This window comes from Cataglyphis hispanica, chromosome 4 (genome assembly GCF_021464435.1).
Source record: "Cataglyphis hispanica isolate Lineage 1 chromosome 4, ULB_Chis1_1.0, whole genome shotgun sequence".
Lineage (NCBI taxonomy): Eukaryota > Metazoa > Arthropoda > Insecta > Hymenoptera > Formicidae > Cataglyphis > Cataglyphis hispanica.
In genome coordinates this window covers 614,150-640,003 of record NC_065957.1, presented here as the reverse complement: position 1 = coordinate 640,003, position 25,854 = coordinate 614,150, and the positions used below count along the sequence as shown (strand labels likewise).

The window sequence follows — 25,854 nt, the reverse complement described above, 5'->3', positions numbered from 1 at the left end:
GATCGGGAAAAAATCAGACAAAAATTAATTATAGAATCAATTTTTTTACAATGTTTCGTTGTCAAGATTATCAATCTTGAAAGTTGAATGATATACTTTTTTTTTGTCTATTAAAAACTTCTGTTATTAAGGGAGCTATTTTCGCTTTTTAGTTTACTATTACATAATTAAATTGTTTGAAATAATTTAATTTTTAGAAATTTATGATTGACAAAATGTCAGAACAGATGTTTGTAAATGATTCTAATTAAAAGTGACGAAAAACTGTTCATATACCTTGTAAGAAGCCTTCGACGCAAGTAAAGAAAATGTAACTGGCAAATGATATAACAACAAGTAGGTAATTAGTATGTTTATTTAATGTAAGAATGTATTCCATCGGAATTATTAAAAAAAAAGATTATACACATAATAAGATAAGCTCACATACTTTTATGTTTTTACCGTTTTGAAAATTAAAATACGACGCATACATTGAGATAAATAAAGATATAAATATAAAAGAGTTATTTATCCGTAATATTTATAGTAACGCAAAAAGTATTAGTAACAGTTAACTTCCGCAATTGGCAATTATCATTTGTAATAATCGATTATTCGTTTTTATTCGTTTTCTTATACATCTATGTATCTCTCGGCGGAAGTTGAAAAAACTAGAAATCACTGGTATTTCCATTTGATATCTTGAGGAAAAAAATGCATTAGGATTCCCGCAATTATATTCCAAGATGGCGTTCAAGATGGTCAACGATATTCGACAATTGCTTCTTCGATATCAGTAAAAATGATCGCTTGTAATCGACATGAAAAACTATGATGTTTGATATCTTATTGTCTTGTCCATATATATATGAAATAATAAATTTATATTCATTTATCTCACACGCGAACATAATTTCCTAATGCTACACTTTAATCACTATAATTACACACATATCGTATATTATATACTTGCACATTATATTTGAAATATTTTTTTCTAACTTGAAAATTAAGAAGAAATTTAATATCAAGATTATTTATCTGCATTTATCTTAATTCCTTTTGATCTGCAAGAAACAGTGGCGTAATGAAATTAGATTTATAATCTTTTTATTATTAAAATTTTAAATTCCAGTTTATTAAGATGTACATTATTTTTGTACAAAATAAAAATGCGATTATATGAAAAATATTGTTTTTCTATTTAGACAGAAAAATAAATAACTGATAAAATTGCAGAGTCTTTAAAAAAATTGTTTTCCGCGCGCATTTACAATTTATCTTTAGCATCATTATTTTCTAATCACATACATTTTCATTATTTAGATTTAGAAATACAATTTACGCGAAATTATTATTTAAGTGAAATACAGCGATCAGGTCAATCTAAGCGTTAATAGCGAAGGTTATCATAGATTCATTTGATACAAACGAATGACGACTTTCGGATTGAGAGCAATCTTGTGATTATTAGTTAATAAAATATTTCTTCTCATATGTCTCATACATTTCGCTAAGTATGCAAATCATAAATCACTGTAAGTAAATTAAAAAAACACCGATGACGGAAAAAAGAGGCGAATTATCGCTTGACTTTTTGAAAATATATTTACGCGTTAGTTTTCAGTAAATTATTATTTTTAAGTAAATAAAGCGTAATCTTTTAAGTCAATTAAGCTTTGTTATTTTCCATTTAATTTAATTCCAATAATGTATCAAATTTTAAAAAAATATTATGATTCATAAAATTCTTAGAAGATAATTTAAAAATTTATCTTTTTTTATCTTGTTACTCATGTTTCTGACCAACATATTTTCTTAACTTAAAATTAATTAGTGGGCAAAGTATTTTGCATTAAATTGATCAACTATTTATGATGAAACGATAGCATTTCATAAAAATTTGTATAATTGATTCCTAACTCTGAGAAATCTGCGGTTGTAACAGATTGCAATAGTTTTGCAACATAAATAAGAAAACATTTTATCTTTCATGAATACGGGGAATATATAATTTTACAGTTAATCTTCTTCTTATATCTTAATTCACGTTTTTTTTTTAATGTGCGCTTCACGGAATATGTGCACATTTCGTAGAAACATATACATATATGCATTATGCGGAATGATTTGAAATCTAAGTAAACCGCGCAATTTGTGTATTTTATCGTTAATTACATACATTTTCAGTAACTAAATAAAAATGTGTAAAGAATGCTTTAAGAAATATTTTTACGTTTTGCTCTCGTAATATTGTATTTATAGAGAGAGTTTGTGCTGGAAATCTTGGACTTAAATAAAATTTTGAATTGAAAACAATATGTGGGTGAATTTTATGTTTAAAATTTTTTTCTTTTACATTGCGCTGATTGTTTTTCTTTACACGGAGTATTTTGTGAAAATAGGCAAATCATGATTGTCACTTTGATAGAATAAATAATTATGCATTATTAACGATTATAACAGATGATAAATCTTTAAAATGACATTGAAGCTCATTGAGAGAAATCCGCTGGAAGCTGCAAATGGCCTTCATAAAAACACTTATTGGCTTAGATGTCATCCCCAAAGATTGTTTAATAATTAATCATTAAATTATTGGCAATATCAATTTCACTCTTATCAACACTTTTTTATATTATTCTTTACCGTTTAATTCATAAGCTATCGACCACATGTGTGTAGGTATTTATTATATTTTTAAACAAATAAATAACTAAAATGATTATCGATATATGTGTGCCTTGTATAAGACATTGTGTTTATAACATTGTGTTTATAACAATAGCCAGACAATGTATAAATAGTGATAATGCAATATTAAGAAGAAAGTTCCTTTGTTTATATGATTCTGTTACCTGTCGATATATCATGATTAAATCTCTTGTTTCAATAATTGTCTATATATCTCCTGGCCTTCATGAGCATCGTTTATTTGAATCATACAACAGTCTTTTACTATAAATAGCTTTATCAAAGTGAAAAATTCCTCTATTTTCCATATTTCTTTGAAAAGAAGCATATAATATATGCAATATCAAAATTATTGTTTTAACATAAATGAATTCTCCAGGAGATTTTGATATAAAATATACTACTTAATTAATTTGATAAATTTATTCTTAAAGTAAAACTCTTAAATATTTATTCTTAAAATAAGGAGAAACTCTCTTTTTACCTTAGGACAGTTTTCTAAAATAAATTTGTTTTACATTGTTTCGTATTATGTAACAGAATAATAGTTCATCAATGTCAATCGGATAGACAAGAGTGAGAAGATCTGCAATGACAGACCAGTATTCCGTTCAGGATAGATGTAGCCATCGATTACCTTCACCTTGACTACGCATCCAACGCATTTTTTGCTCCTGTTGTTTCTCAATCCGACGTTCAGAAAGAGCCGGTGTTTTAGGAAGGAACGAGCGACCGAAGTGGGAGGCAAGATATAAAGACTTGGTAACTGCGACCGATCGGGATAAGAAGCGGATATCATCATGAGGCAGTATCGAACGATCGGCCTTTTGGCCTTATTACTAGTTGCAGCGTGTGTCCAAGCGCGAGGTAAATTACTTTCGAAATTGCATCAACGTCTCGTCATTCGTCATTAATAGTCTCATCTCTTTTGCCAGGATACATTTTAATTTTTGTCATCATTTTTATTATAAAGAGAGAAGAATCTTGAAAGTCATAGTAAAACAATAAAACTACGACTTATTACCATCATAAAAAAAAAATAATGTTCTCTGCGATATAATGCAAAGTGATTTTTGGAGCAATTCTTGTTTTTAAGATTTTAAATTATTAATAAAACGGTGATCATTGTTTCTCATGACATAACGCGTTTCTTTCTTTTTATAGCTTTACGATCATTTCTTGCTTTCGAAGAAGGATCATTATGAGAATATAAAATAGCTACGTAACATAGTTCAACTTTTCCTCTATGCAGAAATCAATAACAGATCTTAAATACAGAACTTACAAGTGCAACTGCTGATAACAGATAGTTAAAGTACTTGAACTCTGACCCAAGATAATCCATTATTTTGCTTAATGCATATATAATTCCTTGTAAACGTTCAGCAATTAATTGCATTTGCTTTATAATACAAGTGGAAGAGAAGAATTCGTATAAAATATCATCAGAGATATATGAATATTTCGTATAATATTAACATGATTGAAGTCACCTTTTCGCCGATTTATGGTATCGTTGAAGAAAAAATAAAAAAAAACTATTTTCTCATTTTGTTACAGAGGCCGGATTATCGCGTTCGAAACGTTACAGTGGAGGATATTCTTCCAGCAGTGCCAGCAGTTCGGCCAGCGCAAGTGCGTATGGGGGTGGTAGCAGTTATTCCAAATCCGATGCTCAAGCTATCGGCAGTGCCTCAGCAGGTGCTCAGTCCTCGGCATTAGCGAATGCCGGTGGATATGGAGGAGGCGGCGGTCATGGTGGTTTCGGTGGCGGCAGCGGTGGTCTAGGAGGTAGCGGTGGTCTAGGAGGTGGCGGTGGTCTAGGAGGTAGCGGTGGTGGTCTAGGAAGTGGCGGCGGTCACGGCGGTTATGGAGGCGGTGGAGGTCATGGAGGTGGCAGTGGCAGTGGTCTAGGATTCGGAGGTGCCGGTGCAGGTGCTAGTAGCGGTGGATTTGGTAATTTCATTTTTATCGATTTAATCTTTTTGTTTTTGCAATTACTCTTTTTTATGCAAATGTTTTTAGGACCCGGAGGAGGCAGTGGAGGCTACGGTGGTGGTAAGTCTAAAATGAAAAAGTTTGCATGTGTTATTAGTATCTTTGTCAAGTGTAAATAATTAAATGTATAATTGAAAATATATAATCATGCATAAAAGAAATTTCATTCCTTATAATGTCTTTTCAAATATCTTATTTAAAAAAGATAGTTATAATTATTTATTTATAATATATAATATATTATGTAAATGTTTTTAGGATCCGCGGGAAGCAGTGGAGGCTACGGTGGTGGTAAGTCTACAAAAAGTTTGCATGTATTATTAATATCTTTGTCAATCGTAAATAATTAAATGCATTATTGAATGTATCTAATTATGCATAAAAAATTTGATTCTTCACAATGCTTTTTTTAAATACCTTATTTAAAAAAAAATAGTTATAATTATTTATTTATATATATGATACACTGTGTAAATGTTTTTAGGATCCGGGGGCAGTGGAGGCTATGATGGTGGTAAGTCTGAAACGAAAAAGTTTGAATTTAGTATAAAATCTAACATAGAAAAAAATATATGTATAAATATCTATAATTATAGTGCTTAGAAATTATAATAATAATAGCAATAAAGTTTGATATTTTTACTAACTTTCACACTTTAACAAGATTAAGACACTAGAGTATAATGTAAAATATATTATGCTGAAAAATTTACACAGCTTAGAAATAACATAGAAGCAAATATAAATATAATCGTCTAGACGATATAAGCTTCAATCTAGTTAAAATTTAATGATCTTAGCTAATTCTAATTAATAAAATCGTAGATTTTACGTAAAATCTTAGATTTTATTAATTAGATTTCGAGTCGCTTTAATCGTAGATTTCATTAACTATCACATCTCACATGGAACATATAAACATATTACTGCATATATAGATGCTATATAGAAAAAAATAATTCCATAAAGTATACACTTTAATATACACTTTAAAATGCTTCTTAGCTCTTGCTATAATATTGATTAATATATGATTTAATAATATATATTTTAAATACACTGCTATTTTCATTTTTACATATTAAATTCGTTTAATAATTAAAACAATTTTAGGTAGTGGTCATGGAAGTGGAGTTGGTAAAGTTAGTGGAGGTCTTGGCGGTGGTTATGGTGGAAGTAGTGCCGGTGCCGGAAGTTATGGCGGAAGCGGTTCCTTAGGTGGTGGTGGTGGCTCGGGAGGATATGGTAATGATGGTGCCGGTGGTGGTTTTGGCAGTGCTGGTTCTAACGCAGGTAGTTACGGCGGTAGTAGTGGAAGTGCTGGTGGTTACGGTGGTAGCGGCGGCTCAGGCAGTTATGGAGGTGGTCGTAAGTGTATATAAGTAATAGATTTACTGTAATATTATTAGAATATATCAGGTAAAATATTATTGTTTTTTTATATTTTCGACATTTGTTATTTTAATGAACCATCCAATTATTTCAAAAATGACAAAATTACATTTTATTCTTCTCGTTTCTATTTATAATATATCATAAATGAAAAATAACACATGTTATATTTTCTGATAATTAGATGGAGGGCTTGGAGGTGACGCCGGTTTTGGTGGCGGATCTGATAAATGGAGCGGCGGTGGCGCAGGTGGTGGACACGGTCTAGGACATGGAGGAGGCTTAGGCGGTGGACATGGAAAAGGCTCAGGCGGTGGACATGGAGGAGGTTTAGGTGGTGGACATGGAGGAGCAGGAGGATTGGGTGGAGGTTTTGGGGGTGGTTTGGGTGGTGGACATGGAGGAGGTTTAGGTGGTGGACATGGAGGAGCAGGAGGATTGGGTGGAGGTCTTGGAGGAGGTTTAGGTGGTGGACATGGAGGAGCAGGAGGATTGGGTGGAGGTCTTGGGGGTGGTTTGGGTGGTGGACACGGAGGAGGCTTAGGCGGCGGACATGGCGGAGGATTAGGTGGAGGTTCAGGAAGTGGTTTGGGTGGTGGACACGGAGGAGGCTTAGGCGGATATGGAAGTAGCGGAACAGGAGGTGGAGGTAATTTTTGGATAAAGAGAATTGCAAGCGATAAAGATCCAACGATTAAAAAAAAAATTGTTAATTACTTAGAACTTAAATTTCTGATCATATTGTGTATGATATTCTAGGATGTGCTGGAGGATGCGGCGGTGGTAGCGGCGGAGCAAGTGCCAATGCTCAAGCTAGCGCTAGCGCAAACGCCGGTGCAGGTAGCGGAGGATACGGAGGTCTCGGAGGTCTTGGAGGTCACGGAGGACATGGATCGGGAGTAGAGTATGTGTCGCCAAATATACAAATTAGACAATAATTAAGAGATATATTTTGATTTCGATTCTAATTGTCTATAACTTTTGAATAGTAATGATAGTTTAACATTTTTTAAAAAATTAAAAGAAAAAAAGAATTAAAAAAAAGATTCCTCAATTTGTCATTCAGAGAATTTCTTATTAATAAATTATATGAATGCCTTAAATATTCTAAGAAGGATAATTAAACAAAGGATGATTTAACATTTAAAATGCTCTTACTAAAATAATGTAAAAACATCAGAATTTTGTACGTTGTAAATTCGAGTTGATTTTTTTCAATAGCGGAATAGGTTTACAAGGTGAACAAGTTTCACGAAAGAATGCTTCCGTAACTCCCGTTCGTCATACAATAACCGATAATATGCAAATTATACTTGATTATGGAAATCAGTAAGACATGATAATTTACTGAACAAATATTGTGTCTTGGTTGAGACATAAAAGAACAAAAATAAACCTAAGTAGCAACTACTAATAGTATCTTTTTTTTTTTTTTACACATTTTGTATGTTTTATAAAATTCTCCATTTCAAAAAGTTGCTTTAATAATTTTGCTGATTTCTTATTTATATAAAACTGTGATATTACTACTGCAATTATACGAAAAAAATTGAAAATGATAAAAAAGAACGCTAGAAAAAGGAGTAGAAAATGTGCCTGAAGTAAAAATATATTCTATGAAAATAACACATTAAATATTATTATTCTACAATATATTAATAATATATATAATTCTATGTTTAGTTGTGACTTATCAAGACTCAATATTTTTCTTTAAAAGATTTTTTTAATAAGACAAACACTATTATAATATGGTATTTAAAGACTTTAAAATATATTAATGATAGATGGATAGATTAAGAATTTGACAATTGTTCGATTTACGTTTAGAATCTTGCCACATGCTTTTTTTATTTACAGTTTATTCTCCCGTATCGGTGATACTGACGAAGGTTCAAGTGGCACTGTGGAAGGTGCCAAAGGTGTTTACAGCAGCAGCGCAGCTAATATAGATAGTTCTGGTAAAGGTACTTATTCCGTGAAAGCGGGTAAAATTCCGGGATAATATTTGTTTAATTTTCGAACTAAAATATTACTTTGTTAAAAATTCTTCCGAAGATTGACGAGTGTATTAGCTGTGATTATAATCGCATTTTGTAACATAAATATAGTACAATAAAATTATAAGAAGTCTACGCTTTATTTACTTTTTAATTGTCAGAAAAATTCAGCGTCTGAAAAAAATAAATCTTATGAAAATTGTGTATCTTTTGTAGTTTATTTTATATTTAAAAAGACTCACACATTTAAAAAAGAGGAGAGTATAGCTGCAATGTATATACATATACATATATATATATATATATATATATATATATATATATATACATACTATAACCAAATGTACTGTAAATTTTTTAAAATAATTATTTGAGTAATTTTACAAAGTCATAACATAAAAGTCATACAAAATGAAATAATCATATGCTCCATCATTTATTAAAGCTATTTTCGCTAGTTAATGACGTTTTGATTAACTGGGAAAACTGGTTTCTGATTCTTATCACTAATAATTCTCATCACTCGATGTAATTTATTTATCACGTTGCATAACCGGTGATTATAGAAGTTTGAATTTTTAATCGCGATATACTCATAACGTTTTTGTCGACATTGTAAATCCGGTTGCATATATATACGTTATATATTTCACTATTACTCGCAATATCTCTTTATATCTCTACTTGAGAAAAAAATTAGTAGATAAAACCCTCTAACAATGATGTATTTAACTAACAGAAACGCAAATATAATTTGATATATACTTGTCTCTCTGCATGAATAATTCACGACAGCCTTTTATGCATACGAGAATTATTTGCATGAAGCATTATATCGATGACATAAACGGAATTTCCCCGAAAAGATATATTTTATTTATTTTTGCATGCGCGAAGACGGAAATATTTTTGCACGCATGGAAGAAGGAAAAGCCCGCGGAGAAATTAAAGAGAGAGAGAGAGAGAGAGAGAGAGAGAGAAAATAGATGAAGAAATGAGAGTGAGAGATCTGCAGAGAGAAAAAGAATGTAAAAAGAAGAATAGAGAGCGATGGCAATTTTGAAAATCCTTTTGGAAGATCGTAGAACATTAGAACCTGAGAAACATACATTTAATATTATTTATTTATTATTTATTAATTTATTTATTTATTGGTCAATAATTCCATGGTTTTTTTATGTGTACTCTGACGTTTGAACACGTTTGAATAATGATTAGCCAGAGCCATTCCATTATTAAACTTTATGGCATACGACTATTATATATATGAAAATTGTTAGAAAGCTTTCTAACAAGAAAACATAGTAGACACAATGTCATGAGATTAGCTATCAACAGAGAATTTTTAAAGTTTCAAAAATTTTTTTATTTGACAGCCAATCATATGACATTGTGTTTATGTGCGTTTCTCGCTGGAAAGTTCCCTTAGTTGCTATTCTAGGTAGCACAATTAGTCCGTGGTGTAAGATTGCCACGGCTTGTACTGGCTTGTAGACCTTTAACCTAACCTAACCTAATCATATAACCTGTATATATCACGAGCGATGGCGATGTCACACTACGTAAGGTTAATCCCGACCGATTCGATGCGTGACTTACATCGTAGAACAATATTATTTGACTGGCAAATCTCATTATGTCCTCGACAGCTAAAATGGATATTTCTAAATCTACATTGCTGTTTGATATCATAAACATTTTGTCATCCTTGCAGATGCAATAATTATACTGTACGATGAAGACCAAGTCTTGGTCATGTCAACGCTTATTGAAATTAACGACAGTTTATATTCGTTTGACGAGGACACTCGTGTTCCCGATACAATCGAGCGAATTGAGGAATCGAAAGTCACGTATAATGATTTCTTCTCGAAATATCTAATATGTAATAAACCATGTATTATTAATTCCCGAGCAACTGAAAATTGGCCGTGCAGACGCGACTGGGTTTTGAACGGTGCACCGAATTTTGAAGTACTTTGTACATTGTTCGGTATGTGGGAAATTCTCATTGGAAGAGAAGATGATGACTCTCTACATGTTAATTATTAACATAATTTCTAATTTGTCCAGGAGATACCGTTGTCCCGGTTGCCGATTGTAATAGAAAATTTTACAACTCGCAATTCAAAGATGACATGCCCATGAAAAGTTATTTGAAATATTGGATTGATTATAAGCAAAACAGTTATGCGAAATCGATGCCGTTATTATATCTAAAAGATTGGCACTGCGTGAAAAATTTTCCCGATATTCCGATTTATGAAGTACCTCGGTATTTTGTATCCGATTGGTTAAACGAATATTATATCGCTCATCCTAAACTAAATGATGATTATATGTTTATATATATGGGGCCAAAAGAAACATGGTAAATACATTTTCAATGTTACAAGTATTCTCGTTTAAGATTTCAAACTTATTTTTATATTGATAGACCATTTTTATTGTATATTTAATTGTTTAGGACTCCTTTACATGCAGATGTTTTTACATCATATAGCTGGTCTGCAAATATAGTTGGAAGAAAGAGATGGCTAATTTTTCCTCCGCATGAGGAAGATCATCTTCGTGATCTTTATGGACAATTAGCATATGATGCAGTTTCGGAGGATCTTAATGATCATACAAAATACAAAACATATGATAGTAAAAAGTTGAAATGTTTTGATATAATTCAAGAAGCAGGAGAGATTATATTTGTACCATCAGGGTGGCATCATCAAGTTTGGAATTTGGTAAATAGTTGCAATATTTTTTGCAAAAAGAAAGTTTTATTGTAAACTGACAAAGTTTTAATTGCGCCATTTTTTATATAGGAAGATACAATTTCCATTAATCATAATTGGATTAATGGTTGCAATATAGGCAATGTATGGCATGCATTAAAAAAGGAGTTAAGATCTGTTATGAAAGAAGTCGATGATTGCAAGGACATGAAGAATTGGAATGAACATTGCCAATTGATGCTTAAGACCTCTTACGGCATGGATTATAAACAATTCTTTGAGTTTATATCATTTATTGCTAAGAATCGTTTACATGCTATATTAAAGAAAGATCAAGTTATCAGTTTTCGCAAATATTTTTTTGGATATAATCATTGTTTATTTGATTTGCGAGTACTGAAAAATGTATTGGACGATATTATCACAGACGCGCAAGATCTGTCTGTGTACAATTTGATGTGTGAAAATGATGAAGCACGGCTTTTATTAAAAACTATTACTTCATTTCTCAAATCATCTTGTAACATCGAAAATGTAACTTTTCCATGATCGCGCAAAACAAAATTCAATGGTTAACAAATTAAACAAATTTGTTAACAGAGGCAAATTGTGATTTTTGTTTTCATATATAGCACTTTTACTTGGTTATGAAAAACCATGTCATATTCTTGTGTCTAAAATTTTATAAATTTCCTCCCTTAACTTTATTTAAATTTTCTCTTAGAAGATAACATTTTGCAGGATCATATTTTAAGATTATCTTTGTACAATAAGCAAGTTACATTAGACACATTATCTATTTATCCATAAATAAAATGCATCAGAGAAGATGAAAAAAGTCCTCAATTTTTTGAAAAAATTATTAATATTTTTGCTATATGAAACATATAGCAAAAAACAATGATCTTATATTCTATGATGTATATATGATAAATAGAAACTCTAGAAGCTCTGGTGTATTTTCATATGTGAGCGAAATTATCTCTTATCTAAAGTATAATTAAACAAAAATATTTTTTTCCTTACTTGAATATATATACTACACATTCTCTACATTTATTTATAAAGATTTACAATAAAAAATTCCTATTTGAATTCTCTCTGCTAAGCTATAAGTGCATCCTAATCATGGATACATCATCCCTGCTGCTTGTAAAACAATAGTATCTTGCAAAACATAACTTATATTTAGCTTTCACGCGTATTGTCTTATTCACTATCAATTATATAAGCATAAATATTCTTATATATATATTTTTTTATATATGTTAAAATAATTGTACATGCGCATGGACATATATGCACTTATATGTATTTGTGTATGTATGTGTACAGACCCAAATATATACCCATTCGGCATATAATATTTCTGATACATTGCTGCAATGTATGAAATATTGCAGCAATATGTCAGAAAGTATCAAATGTTACATGCCGGGTGGGTAGCATACATGTACATTGGCATATATATTTGCAATAAAAAATATATAAAATTTATAAGATGCAAGTATAAATTTTTCTTCAAAAAGTGCCTGATGTGATTGAAACTAGACATATTTTTCTAATCAAATTGTTTAGTAATGTATATATGTGTGTATATATATAATTTTTTTTCCCGATGTATTATTTACGAGTGTGCGTCTAGAGAGCCCTGTTATTCCATGTGTACCCCATATCTAAGTTTGCATCCTGTTTTTTTTTTCTTTTTATGTAATCTATTCTTTCGATATATACTATATCTAATACAGATATGCTTGATATGGAAAGGATTGCAAAAATTCATCTCATATCTTTAACATAAGTATTCTGTCACTTTTTAGTTTGTAAAATCTTTCTAAAAAATCTTTACAGTGGAATAAGTTAAATGTAAAAAAAGAAAAGAAGATAAATAATACAAGAAACTATAGAAAGAGAATGTTAAGTATATCTCTTTTATATAATATCCGTGTATACATATTGATCCATAAAAAATATGTACTTTTTCTTGCAGAGAGTTTAATTTATACATTCCTTTCCTCACTGATTTGTAGCTACTTACAAACTGATATAAAATATTGCACCAACAAAGAGCTATTTAAAATGAGATACACAGTTAGCTCTTTTTTCCATGATCCCTGATACTAAAGAAGAAGATTGTCATGGTTAAAAATATGATAACTTTTTCGCTCACACTTTTCTGATAAAAAATTTTCTCCGCGATTACACAAGTAAGCAGATACAGACGATTACAAACAATACATACATTCTATCATTTACATACATTCGCATATATACACATTTACCTCTCTGTACACACAATAAACACACATATTTATTCTCGTAAATTTTTCTGATATATCCAATAGTATCAATTTTCATCTTGCATAGCAAGTATATCTAATATTTAGGAAGCATCACACATATCACAAAGTCTAACACATTGATCAATAACAATTAACCACTACTGCAAAGTTTAGACTTTCTGCAATGTGTGCTTATGTATTTGTCATATAAGTATTTGCATAAGTAAATCTTTTATATCGCTATTTGAATTGTATATGTACCTCAGTGTATTTTTTTATAATTTTAATTTTAGCGTTTATTAACAAAGTAAACAATGAAATCTTATTCTCCTGTCTTAAAGAGAAAAAAGGCCGAATAATCAATGATCAATTATCGATGAAAAAATGTCTACAAGATCATTTTAAAATGTAAATGATATTCACATCGTGGGGTTTTATCATCAACACATAAAGTGTCGCTAGTTATAAAATAACGTTTATATAGATTGTTCCTCTATATATTACGTTTGTTTAATTTTTCTCTGAATATATAACCACCTAACATTTTTTTCATTTTTACATCTTATCTTTCTTTAAAGTTTTATATATATATATATGCTAAAATACAAAATGTGAAATTTCTTAACGAAAAAGTTTTAGTTATATTACAAGTATATAGATTATATCTATTTCCAGGCGCGGAAATTATTTATATGTTTTTCTTGTGAAGATCATTTAACAATTATACAGAATGACTGGGTAATGTCTGTACGGGTGACACAGTCGGCGTTGTTACAGCTGGTGTTGTGGGTACAGGTATTGGCGTCGATGGTATCGGTTGATGCGTTTGCCTGGGCGGGGAAAGGAGCTCTTGTCTGTCTCTCTCCCGTTCCCGACCGGGTCGCCAAGCTTCCAATAAGGCTTCAACTCGCTCCTCTGTGGGTCCCCATCGTGCTGCGCCAGCTGGATTTTGTAACCATACAACCAGCGTACCGTGTACTGCTCGGATATTTACTTCACCTCTGGAAATATATTGCAAAGTGGAATAAATTATTTTTACAAACAAGTCCAGAATTTATTCATGATTCATAAACGCACTTTGGAAGAATATGTTGAAATCCGTGTCTATATTCGTGTTCCATAGCAGGCACCACTACTTGTTTGCGTTTAAAATGACTGCCTTCAAGTTTTATGAGCGCGTTAGGAGCCGGATCTCGCCACTCCGGTAAAAATACCACAAACGACAAGGGCTCTGCCGAATCGGCCAATAGGCGCTCGAAATGGTTGACCATTGCTTCCATAAGTTCCTCGCAGTAGGGTGGATTCGCTTGAAACGAGCCGCTGACCGGCCTAAAGTCCAAAAACGGTCCCCTCGATCCGAAATAAGAGTCAGTGTCGGCAAATGCCGAGCAATATTGCCGAAAGTAACAATTTAGAGGCGAAGCAAAACATTCGAACGTAACGCCAAATGATCTCTGAAGGCATTCAAAAACTGTAACTGGGAGAGCCATCTGAGTCGCTTGACCTTCGTTGATTCCAAAGTATGTCTGATAACGTTTCAGCATGCACCAAACGCGTGGCAGAAACATTTCAAACTTTTTGTCGTCGAAACAGTTATACCTATACAAATGTTCCAATTTGGTGAGGTGTGTATTATTAATATACATGGTGTCACCATGAAAGCGTAGCATCGTTTGCTCGCGCTCCGGGAGATAATCCACTTGCGGAAGTCTCGGTGTGGGGAGAGAGAATTGCACTGGGTAACACCAAACCTTTCTCTGTGTACTAGCCGGACCTCCTAAAGGTATAACATCTCCTAGACCATTATCCTTGAGAATTTGATTGTTCTTATCCTTTACTTTCTTCGCGTATTCCGTCGATAGATGATAAATTTTCAGGCATATACCTTCCACGCTGGCTTTAACAGTTTCCGTGAGATGCGGCTGGCATTGTCGCTTTAGATGGGCGAGTCTGTCCTGAAAATCATCGAACGTGGCGCCTACCGTTCTTCTTAACCATTGAAAAGTGTCCTCCGCGTTCCATTTAACTACTTTCCGACTTTCCGAAGACGCCGCCCTGGATTCTATCATCTTTTTCGCGGCTTCGGCGTAACGCGATAATTGTTTTCTCGCGTCACCCGTGAACTTTGGCCTCACCAATTTGATGGGGATATCGTTCATGATCTCGCGATACATGGACATGGAAATTTCGGGAAAACATTGACTCGGTAGTAGCGGATCCGAGCCACAATCGATGACCTTTCGTTCCATTAGCCATCTATTGAAAGAATCTTTTGGCGCGTCTATACATTCACGAGTGTGACATAATTCTTGATAACATTGTCGTAATTTCGCTAATAGTGCACAGCGCAGAGCTTCCGCTTCGGGATGAACATGCGGCAAACTTGACGGCGCTCTCTCGTATATTATAACATTCGTAGGTATCTCTAAATCCCACGGACCCCTAACATGTAACAAAAATAAATTGTTGATTCATATATTGACACTTTTTAACATCTTGATGAAATTGAACTCTTACGCCAATATAAATTTCTTCGCTGGTGGCACAGTCCCATCTTCCGATGCTCTCCGTTTCAATGTACCTCCCGGTGTACCAGGTGGAATAGTTCCATTTCCAGGTGGAGGTGGTACACCACAAATACCAAGCGGATCCGTGATTGGATCGAACTTCGGTAAAATATATATATATATATTACATTTCTTTCTTTTCTACATAATACAGATGTTTGTACTATTTTGCAGTACCTGAGGTTTCAAAGAAGGTACTACCCACAGAGATTCTCCAGTTAACTTATTCCAGAAATATGGTCGACTTTCTCGTTTGCTCCAAAATTTTTTCCAACCTTGTTGTTGAAGTTCTACAGATAACTCGAGTTCCGGAAAGCTTCCTGGTGGTGCACCCTATAATAATATTCTTATAATTTGATAACTTGAAATTATTAAAAAGAAATAAAAGATCTTCCGATATACCTGAGTTATCAAGGGTGGTTGTTGTATATGACCAATTTGAGGACAGTGATCGGCTACAGTTTGTGTCGGTGTTAATATGGGTGTTTGGAGTTTCACAGGCGTAGGAACTATAACTTGCGCCATTGTTGAATTTGCATCTTGCTGTAACGTCTGATGGTGATGGTGCATGACTGGCAGCGATGACACCGATTGCCCCGATAAAGTTTCCCAATTCGAGGTATTGGGTATGTCTTGCTTTCCCCCACTTACTTCGTTCATTGTTGGAATATGCGCTTGGCGCAACTTACTGAAAATATTTATCCAAGCATTACATTATATATTTGACAAGTGTCTATTAAAATATATATTACAGCTTCAAGATTATTACATCTAATATAGTCATGCATAATTTAATAAACACAGAAAAATGTTATATATACTTATTAAGAGTGAAACTATATATATAATATATGTGCAATATTGTATAACTGCTTGCGATATTAAAGATATAGATTTTATATAAATAAAATGTTTTCATACTATTTATACTACTTTTATTTTTTTTTTTTTTTTTTATCAATTAAAACTTATACACATGTCACAAAAGATACGCAAGTTTGCAAGAAAATATATCGAAGATGCGCGGTAAAAATAAAAGATTAAAATGGACCATTGGAGATGCTGTAGAAAAGGCACATTGCACTTTGTACAATATAATCTATTCGAGCTCATTCTCATGTATACTAATACATATAAATTGCAAAAGGCTCGAAAAGTCTTGCAATAATTACAAAGTCTTTTTTTAAAACGTCGCGGCTCGCAACTCGAGAGCGCTCGGTGATACACTGTTTGTTTACATACTGAGAAAACATCTAGGAATATACGCGATTTTTCGCGTCGCGCGATCGATCCCGCTCGCATAAAATATACCGTAGTCGAGAGGGCTCACCAGAACTGATAATATTCTTAATTCATGAGAAATGCGCGACGGCACTTAGAATTCATTCATGATTTGTGAAATTTGACGCAACGATATCCACCCGTACGACGCCATTTGCTTAAACTGAAAGGAATTACAGTGCGCGGCGAGGAGAGAGAGAGAGAGAGGGGGGAGGTACGGTTACGGTCGCAACGAAACGTAAGGTGGCGTTTACAACGCTGCGAGAGCGAGGATACTCGAATACGATTGGCGGAACGTAGTGTCTCCAAGTTTCTTGCGTTTCGCGTACTTGCTCTGCTTATGCATGCGGCGCAACGCGCGAGAACGACGCGTGACTCGAGCGATGGCCAATCTTATTTCGGCTTTTACGGAAGTTGCAAGATACATAGTAGGAGATGATTGGTCATTGCTCTTTCCTGCTTCTTCGCGTGAGAGAGAAACTGCAAGAATAGACGTAGAAAGGATATTATTATTTTCATTTTTTCACGATGATGAAGCTATGATAAAAGCTGTCATGATATAAACATAATATATTTACATAATACATTAACATAATATATTTACATTATGGAAGCAGTCTATACTTTCTATATTTATAGCAGAGTTTAGAGAGAGATCCAATAATATGGGAGAACGCACAAAGGAGGAGTTTAGTTTACAGAAAAACAGCTGATCTAGAATAAAGAGATTCTAACTATGGAAGCTTTAAAGCCAGTTTAAGTCATTTTTTCATTATGTTGCATTATGTTTCTGTACCTACTTACCTGAGTGTCAACATGTAATCAACATTTGTTGATATAATCAAGTGTGAGAGTAATATATTTAAATACTAATAAAAAAATAAAAAATAAAACTAATTAGAATTATTTTATTGAAACTTATCGTTATTCAGAAATTTTCAACATTGATATAATTTGAAAATTATTATTTATAAGAAAGTAATAAGAAGATATTATTAATAAGAAAAACTAATTTTGCACAAAGATGGCAAATCCTTCAATGAACACGGGACAGACGTACTATTGGAATCAGGAGCATATGAAGTATTATCCAATGCCTCCAGTGTCAAATTTTCCACCGCCTAATTATAATCAACCACCGAATTATAACTTTTCATACAATGTACCTCCTCCTAATGTATCGAACGTTAAATCAACAAACTCGATGTATCAGCCTATGTATCATGATGGAGCAACTAATTTTCACAACAATGTTCCTTACCAGAATCAAACAGATCCACAATATAATAATCAATATTATGACAAAACAGAATCTGCACAACAATATGTGAATGAAAATTATGCAAATTGGGATAGAAACTCTAGAGACATGTATAATAATAGTGCTGGTAACTTATGGCATTCTAATGACTCTACCACAAATTGGACATCAAATCCATCATATCAAAATACATCTACTTCTGGCTATGATACGAGTAAGACGTATAACGATAATGAGAGACTATGCTTGACGCAAAGGTATGAACCAACGCAAAGAATAAAAGAACCCGAATGGAACTACGACAATAGAGAAACCTTGCCTAATCGTAGCATTAGCAAACATAGATCTAGAAGTCCAGAAAGTAGGTCGGAGAAAGTATATAGATCACGATATGATGATCACAGGGACAGATATCGTCAACACAGCAAGGGAATGTCTAATTTACGAGAGTCCACATATGACAGTGGATATTTTGAGAGAAGGTCTTCATATAAGAGGCACGAAAGTTATACGTCTCGTTCAGAGGGATCGTATACAAGAAATAGAAGTAGAAAGAGATCAAAATCACGGGAATCTCGTTCGACCCGAGATACAACGCCAATCAATGCTAAACGAACGAAAGGTCCCACTGAAAGAGAGTTACTTTTAGAAAAATATAGGTAAAATTTATAAACATGTAGCACATAATGGCTTTTTGTATTTAATATGTGACATAGATGCAATAAGAAATAATGTTGTAATTTCTTTTTTTTCTTTTTTTTTGAACAAAATTAGCTACATACTTGATTCAACATACTTGTTTTATGTGCAAAAATCATATCTTATATTTACAAATTAGAAGATTTTACTGATTATAGAATTTTTTTATATCTTCAAGACGGAATTATTGTGCAACAAGTAAAGACATTGAGCGAAAATTGAACGAATTATCAGCAATGGGATCAGAAGGCATTCTTGAAAGCGAGAAAAAAATTTGGACTCGCACAGCACCAGCGGATCTTTACTATTTCAGAGACGAGAATAATCCAAAGATAATGAAAAGTACTGTTAAACTACAGGAATTATGTATGACTTTTAAGAGATTATTAATTGACAGAGCAACTGAAGCAAGAGCGTTGCAGGTATGTATATTCCTATTAATTGTCTTAATAAAATACAATAAAATTGATTATAGCTTTTTAATTTATTTAGCCACCCTATGAACCACCTCCGCGAAAAACTAGAGCACGTCTTTGTCGTCATAAATCTGAAGCTTGCAGTAGCTCTTCATCTGATAGTGATAGCTCTATGGATGAGGATGATAGAACAATGGAAGAGTTAATGGCAAAAAAACAGCATCCACAGAGATTGCATCCTGAAATGTGGTTTAATGATCCTGGAGAGGTAATATCTAGAATTGTCTCATTTCTTAAAAATCTAAACATTACATATTTAAAAATATATTATAATTTTGTTTTTTTTTTTTTAGATGAATGATGGTCCATTATGCAGATGTAGCGCGAAATCACGGCGATCAGGAATAAGACATGGAATTTATGCTGGAGAAGGTGCAATAAATAAGTGTGATTTAAATACAAATAATGCTGACAAATTATATCACTATAGAATAACAATCAGTCCACCGACTAATTTCCTGACCAAGACACCGACGATTATCAAACACGATGAACATGAATTTATATTCGAAGGATTTTCTATGCTGTCTCATTTCCCGCTAGTCAAATTACCCACTTGTAAAGTTATACGATTTAATATTGAATATACAATCCTCTATATAGAAGAGAAATTACCAGAAAATTTCACGATACAGGAACTTGATTATTTTCGTAAGTGATTGCTATATCTTTATTTAAACATCATATTTTTCCTTTATCATGCCTATTAAAAGCATAATATTCTAAATTTTTACAGAGATTTATCTATTCAAAGAAATTTTGGAGCTCGTAGATTTCGATCTGCACGCGGCACAGGACAAATCCGGCTGTGGACAATTCCATTTTATGCCAAGATTTGTACGTGATTTGGCTGATAACGGTCAAGAAATCTTGTCGATGAACGAAGTTCTAAATTATTTGATAAAGAGCAGTACTCTTCTAATAGATCCAGACGATCTACCTAGATTGGTGGCAATGCCGCAATATAAATGGCAAGATTTCGCGGACGAAGTAAAGGGAATGGTTGTAACTTATCCGGGGAAGAAACCATGTAGTGTTCGTGTCGATCAGCTGGATAGAAATCAAGTGGACCAGCCACCCGGCGTGATTGCTTATCCCGAGATAGTACATTTTGGTATCCGCCCACCGCAACTTAGCTATGCTGGAAATGCAGAGTAAGTAATCATTTACTATCAATAAAATGTTATATTTAAAACGAAAAATTTTTGTACTAGTTTGATACAAAAAGTATGCCAAATAAAATTGTTAAATAAAGTTGAATGTTAATCAATTTAAAATTATATCTCCTAATTTATATATAATAATTTACGTTATATATATATATATATATATATATATATATATATATATATATATATATATATTAATCTAAGAATAAATTACATTTTTTGCTTAAAAATACAGAAATAATTTTTTAGAAATGTTTTACTCTAAATAATACAAACGTACAAAATCACAGTAGTTTTAAGTTTGTCAAAAGTTATATTTTTTTAAACACACACAATATATTTGCACTTTAAATTATAACTCTCTAAAAATTAATTCTTTAATTTATTTAGTTATCAAAAAGCATGGAGAGATTATGTGAAATTTCGACATCTACTTGCGAATATGTCGAAACCCTCCTTCGAGGATAAAAGAAAGTTAGAAGCAAAAGAAAACAAACTGCAAGAGTTACGTACTCAGAGCAAGATGAAGCGCGACGTGACAGTCGATGTCAGCTCCGAGGGATTTTACAGAACCGGCATTATGTGTGATATTGTGCAGCATGCAATGCTGATACCAGTACTTGTCTGTCATCTGCGGTTTCATAAGTCCTTGGATAATCTGGAACGTACGTTGGGTTATGAGTTTAAAAACAGATATTTGCTCCAACTGGCTCTTACACATCCCAGCTATCGCGAGAACTTTGGCACGAATCCGGATCATGCACGAAATTCTCTGACAAATTGCGGTATAAGGCAACCCGAGTATGGCGATCGCAGAATCCACTATATGAATACGCGAAAACGCGGCATCAATACCTTGATAAACATAATGTCCAGATTCGGTGCGAAAACGGAAACGGAATCATCCATAGCGCATAACGAACGGCTGGAATTTCTGGGCGACGCAGTCGTCGAGTTTCTCACATCCATCCATCTCTTTCATATGTTTCCCGATCTGGAAGAAGGCGGTTTAGCTACTTACAGGGCGGCGATTGTGCAAAATCAGCATCTCGCCGTATTGGCGAAGAAATTGAGTCTTGAAGAGTACATGCTCTACGCACACGGTAGCGATCTCTGTCATGATCTAGAGCTGAGGCATGCAATGGCAAATTGTTTCGAAGCGTTGATGGGTTCGCTCTTTCTTGACGGAGGGATAGAAGTGGCCGATCGAGTTTTCGGAGAGACGCTCTTCAAAGGTGAGGAAAATCTTGGCAAAGTTTGGGTTAACTATCCGCGGCATCCTCTTCAGGAACAGGAACCGACAGGAGATAGACAATGGATTCCCAGTTTCGAATTGCTACAGGTATATATTGTTCAACATTGAAAGTTAATAAGTTTTCTTCATCTGTGAGACACTCTTACATGTTCTTGATTATTTTCTCTTATGTTAAACAGAAACTGACAAAGTTCGAAGAATCAATAGGAATAGAATTCACTCACATCCGTCTCCTTGCTAGAGCGTTCACAGATCGTAGTATAGGATATACCAATTTGACATTGGGATCTAATCAACGATTAGAATTCCTTGGGGACACGGTGCTGCAACTTATCGTTTCTGAATACTTGTACAAATTCTTTCCGGAACATCACGAGGGACATTTATCGGTAAGCAACATATTTGTTTATAGATTATTTCAACTTTAACTTTTTCATCTGTTTCTAATGATAACATTTATGTCGCGCAGTTATTGCGAAGCTCACTCGTAAATAATAAAACACAAGCAGTCGTTTGTGACGATCTTGGTATGACTCAATACGCCCTTTATGGGAATCCGAAAGCCGAATTAAAAACTAAAGACAGAGCAGATTTATTAGAGGCTTTCCTCGGGGCGCTTTATGTTGATAAAGGTTTAAAATATTGTCACGTCTTTTGTGATGTATGCTTCTTCCCACGTTTACAAGACTTTATCATGAATCAAGACTGGAATGATCCAAAGAGCAAGCTGCAACAATGCTGCTTAACTTTGAGAACTATGGACGGTGGGGAGCCAGACATTCCTGTATACAAGTAAGTTCTTAGTTTTTTGGCAGAAAAGCCTTTCTAGAATTGCCGTATCAAACGAAAAAGAAAGTGTGCTGTTATTAATTACGATTACAATTTGCAACACTAATTTATTACTTGATTAGCATAAAACACTGCTGTTACAAATTAACAACAAAGAATCTTAATTATTTATTTGAAGTTTTATTTACTCTCATTTCAAAGCCTCGATCATTTCTGAATATACATGTAAATGTTCATACATTTGAAGGATGTATGAGTTTACAAAAAATATTTTCAATCTCATATGATTTCATTCTTTCAGAGTCATCGAATGTAAAGGACCAACTAATACAAGGGTTTATACAGTCGCTGTGTATTTCCAAGGGAAGCGGCTAGCTAAGGCTTCAGGACATAGTATCCAAGAAGCAGAAATGAATTCTGCTAAAGAAGCTCTAGAAAAATCTCAAGGTATGCTATGTACATACAAAATGATAAAATAATTATTATACAAGATAATTTAAAATTATCTTGTCAATCTTTACAATTAATAACTAATTAATTGAATGACATTATAATCAATCTTATGGAAAAAAATTCTATTGCCATTTTTTTTTACAATTTCTTAATTTTTTAAATAATGTAAGAATTTCGAATTAATATTTTATAAAGATATTAATTGAAATTTAAAACATATCTATATAAATTGAAATATATCTTTGTTTGAAATTTAATAGTTTATTTTAGAATTATTGTTCTTGATTTGTTTATCATTGTTAATATTTTCTTTCTGCAGATTTATTCCCACAACTAGACCATCAAAAACGTGTAATAGCAAAAAGCATGAAAATGCAGCAATGGCCAAATAAACAGAAACCAAGAGGAAAATCGTTAAGGTCCAGTGAGAGATCTGACGATTCTGACTCGAGTCAAAATCGGAGGAGAAGTCATAGTAGAGAAAGCAATACTTCAAAGAAAAGAGAAATCTAATTGTTCTTTACTTTATATAGTTCTTATAAAAATAAATCATGACTTTTATTTCCACAGATAGAAATGCAAACAAAATAGTATACTTTTTTGATATTATATGCATATTACCTGCTGTGAAAAAATTATTTCTCCTTAAATCTCTTTAAAAACTACTTATTGGATCTTTAATAAACAATAATGTCGCATGATAAGCAATAATTATATTAGCGTTGACACATTCATGTCGATTTAACAAGATTACTGATTTAAAGAAATATCTCATACATTTTCATTATTGAATGTTACATTAGAAGATTTTTCCATTTCTTTCCCCTTCTCCCGTTTTTTTACAATTAGTTGGTCAAAGATAATTCTCTCATGGAATAGAGGGGATATATAATTATATAAAGGTTTTTAATTATATAAATCATATAGAGATTTTTAATAATAATAATAATATAATTTGTATTTTATATATATCTTTTTTTTTATTTTCTATATTTGAAAATTTACAGTCCAAAACAAATTTTAGTTACTTATCTTGTTTTCAATTGTTGTCAATATCGGATTGTTTTGTTTAAACAGATCTCTATTTTGATTAAGTATATCATGGCACTGTTCCATATTATCTAAAATGTTTTGCAACTCCCAATGTTTTTTCAATAGGGCAAGATCTAGATTAAATAATGCATATCTAAAACATAGTATTTGAGTGCATGTAGCGACACTATGAAGTTGTATCCCTAAATCATGAACCAAAGTTTTCAAATACATTTCGTTTCCGTTTATAGCTACAATTTCTGAAAACACAAATATATAAATGAAGCATATGATCATCTCAATATGTGATTATATAATAGATAATTATGAATAAAAAAATCGGAATCTGAGTTATATAGTAGAAATTATAACATTTACCTAACGTAAATTCAGGAGATGTAAAATCTATACATTTTATGGTATAAATCATAGGAATTTGGTTGTCTGCAGGCCTGATTAAACCTTGTATGGCCAACTCATATGCAGCTTGACTTTGCATATCTAATCCACATATTCTAAACATACAGAAAAGAATTACTAATAGTTGTAAACTTTAATAATAATTAATATCTTAAGTATTTATCATAAAACATACTCAAACATCTTTCTTTGATGAGCAGCTTGCATGGAAGCACATATTCTATCAATTGTGTTGCGCTTAATAAATTTATATGTAGACTTCTCGATGATTTTTCCAGTTTTAAAATAATTATCTGTTGCTTGTCCCAAGATGCCTTTAACCTTATAACTGACCGGAGCCTTAGAATCTTTTAATTTATGAATCCACTTAATACCATCATTAATACCACAAATCATGAGTCCTGATGAATTAGTGCTCAGATAATTAGCACATACTAATTTGAAATCTTTAGGTTGATATCGTGGTCCTACTACTAAAGGATGATCGGCATAACTAGGATGTGTAACTATTTGCATCTTCTCTGTTGTATTACCCTCTATACGCACATGTTGGATCGGTGGACGTACATGCATACTATTCAAATCTGAAAATCAAGTGTTGCTTTTGAGAAAGTTAAAAGATTTTTTTTTTTAATTACAGATCTACATTTTTTTTATATTAGCAATCATTCTGCTTGATTCTTCCACAACACATACATAATATCTTTTTATTTCATTTTAAGAATAAAAAAGAAAAAGAAAAATTCTTTGTCTTTTTTTTAGCATTACACTCTCTCCTAAATTTATACTTAAACTTAAAATTATATCTTCACGTTTTATCGAAAGAAGAAGAAATAAAATGAAATTATAGAAAAAATATAATTGTATGTGAATAAAACAAAATTATATAGAAATAATTATGAATACAAAATCCTAACCTTCGCAGAGACGATGGATTATGGTGCTTCTTACGTTTAAATACGTAACGGTGGGCGGTTTGTACACAGCAAACACGCCGTTTAAAGCTTTCCATGCTATTCTAGCATCGGAAACTAAACGTTCCACTTTTGGAATCAGAGTTCTCATCTTCATATTAAAAAAAAATGAAATACTACTCATTCACTACTCTCACTCATTATGTATTATGTACACTTTTAACTTGTGTAAATTTTATTTAACGTAGATGTGAAATACATAACATAATAATTGTATAATTTTATGACTTATTTTCGTAATAACTTATTTTTCTAACTTTATATATTTTAAAATATTTTTATGAAAATAAGAGAGAGTTACGTATCGCTGCTGTCACATGCGACAACCACGTTTGTTTGATTTTTAAACTGACCGCCGCGAATATGCATAGAAATATCTCTATTCTGAATTTTCCTCTGTA

General features: G+C 32.4%; 5 protein-coding genes across 15 annotated transcripts in view; 3 read left to right on the top strand and 2 right to left on the bottom strand.

The window, feature by feature from the left end:
* Nucleotides 1-3,375: 3,375 nt before the first annotated feature.
* Nucleotides 3,376-8,270, top strand: LOC126849078 (uncharacterized). 8 transcript variants are annotated; one of them, XM_050590596.1, is made up of 10 exons: nucleotides 3,376-3,543; nucleotides 4,237-4,632; nucleotides 4,702-4,734; nucleotides 4,933-4,965; nucleotides 5,159-5,188; nucleotides 5,788-6,042; nucleotides 6,251-6,448; nucleotides 6,557-6,715; nucleotides 6,826-6,970; nucleotides 7,927-8,270. In XM_050590596.1, the coding sequence occupies exons 1-10, from the start codon at nucleotides 3,477-3,479 to the stop codon at nucleotides 8,069-8,071; spliced, it is 1,461 nt and encodes a 486-aa protein (XP_050446553.1). In that variant the 5' UTR covers nucleotides 3,376-3,476; the 3' UTR covers nucleotides 8,072-8,270. The 8 variants fall into 8 exon arrangements, with proteins under 8 accessions (XP_050446553.1, XP_050446551.1, XP_050446552.1 ...); XM_050590594.1 differs by having other exon boundaries at nucleotides 6,503-6,715; XM_050590595.1 differs by having other exon boundaries at nucleotides 6,251-6,472.
* Nucleotides 8,271-9,544: 1,274 nt separating this feature from the next.
* On the top strand, nucleotides 9,545-13,648 carry LOC126849085 (2-oxoglutarate and iron-dependent oxygenase JMJD4). Of its 2 annotated transcripts, XM_050590621.1 has the most exons (5): nucleotides 9,545-9,628; nucleotides 9,781-10,059; nucleotides 10,140-10,437; nucleotides 10,534-10,804; nucleotides 10,886-13,648. In XM_050590621.1, exons 2-5 carry the CDS (start codon nucleotides 9,822-9,824, stop codon nucleotides 11,342-11,344), a joined length of 1,266 nt encoding a protein of 421 aa, XP_050446578.1. In that variant the 5' UTR covers nucleotides 9,545-9,628; nucleotides 9,781-9,821; the 3' UTR covers nucleotides 11,345-13,648. The 2 variants fall into 2 exon arrangements, with proteins under 2 accessions (XP_050446578.1, XP_050446577.1); XM_050590620.1 differs by having other exon boundaries at nucleotides 9,586-10,059.
* Nucleotides 13,649-13,725: 77 nt separating this feature from the next.
* LOC126849068 (mRNA (2'-O-methyladenosine-N(6)-)-methyltransferase) lies at nucleotides 13,726-17,095 on the bottom strand. Its single transcript, XM_050590564.1, has 6 exons — nucleotides 16,975-17,095; nucleotides 16,047-16,332; nucleotides 15,822-15,977; nucleotides 15,595-15,743; nucleotides 14,155-15,519; nucleotides 13,726-14,078 (listed from the first exon to the last, which is right to left on the bottom strand). Exons 2-6 carry the CDS (start codon nucleotides 16,302-16,304, stop codon nucleotides 13,799-13,801), a joined length of 2,208 nt encoding a protein of 735 aa, XP_050446521.1. The 5' UTR covers nucleotides 16,305-16,332; nucleotides 16,975-17,095; the 3' UTR covers nucleotides 13,726-13,798.
* A 289-nt stretch (nucleotides 17,096-17,384) lies between these two features.
* LOC126849061 (ribonuclease 3) lies at nucleotides 17,385-23,615 on the top strand. Of its 2 annotated transcripts, XM_050590544.1 has the most exons (11): nucleotides 17,385-17,772; nucleotides 17,950-18,845; nucleotides 19,064-19,307; nucleotides 19,378-19,569; nucleotides 19,655-20,012; nucleotides 20,098-20,515; nucleotides 20,921-21,872; nucleotides 21,965-22,174; nucleotides 22,255-22,577; nucleotides 22,876-23,021; nucleotides 23,347-23,615. In XM_050590544.1, the coding sequence occupies exons 2-11, from the start codon at nucleotides 17,950-17,952 to the stop codon at nucleotides 23,538-23,540; spliced, it is 3,933 nt and encodes a 1,310-aa protein (XP_050446501.1). In that variant the 5' UTR covers nucleotides 17,385-17,772; the 3' UTR covers nucleotides 23,541-23,615. The 2 variants fall into 2 exon arrangements, with proteins under 2 accessions (XP_050446501.1, XP_050446500.1); XM_050590543.1 differs by having other exon boundaries at nucleotides 17,385-18,845.
* Nucleotides 23,616-23,949: 334 nt separating this feature from the next.
* Nucleotides 23,950-25,854, bottom strand: part of LOC126849089 (pseudouridylate synthase TRUB2, mitochondrial) — a 54,573-nt gene continuing 52,668 nt past the window's right edge. The window contains exons 1-4 of one of the 2 annotated variants that reach the window (XM_050590629.1): nucleotides 25,397-25,798; nucleotides 24,655-25,063; nucleotides 24,438-24,574; nucleotides 23,953-24,319 (exon numbers count right to left, since the gene is read on the bottom strand). In XM_050590629.1, coding sequence (XP_050446586.1) covers nucleotides 24,048-24,319; nucleotides 24,438-24,574; nucleotides 24,655-25,063; nucleotides 25,397-25,577 — 999 coding nt within the window. In that variant the 5' untranslated portion in view covers nucleotides 25,578-25,798 and the 3' untranslated portion in view covers nucleotides 23,953-24,047. Of the gene's footprint in view, nucleotides 24,320-24,437; nucleotides 24,575-24,654; nucleotides 25,064-25,396; nucleotides 25,799-25,854 lie in introns of those variants that run through there. The other variant, XM_050590630.1, reaches the window with a different exon arrangement.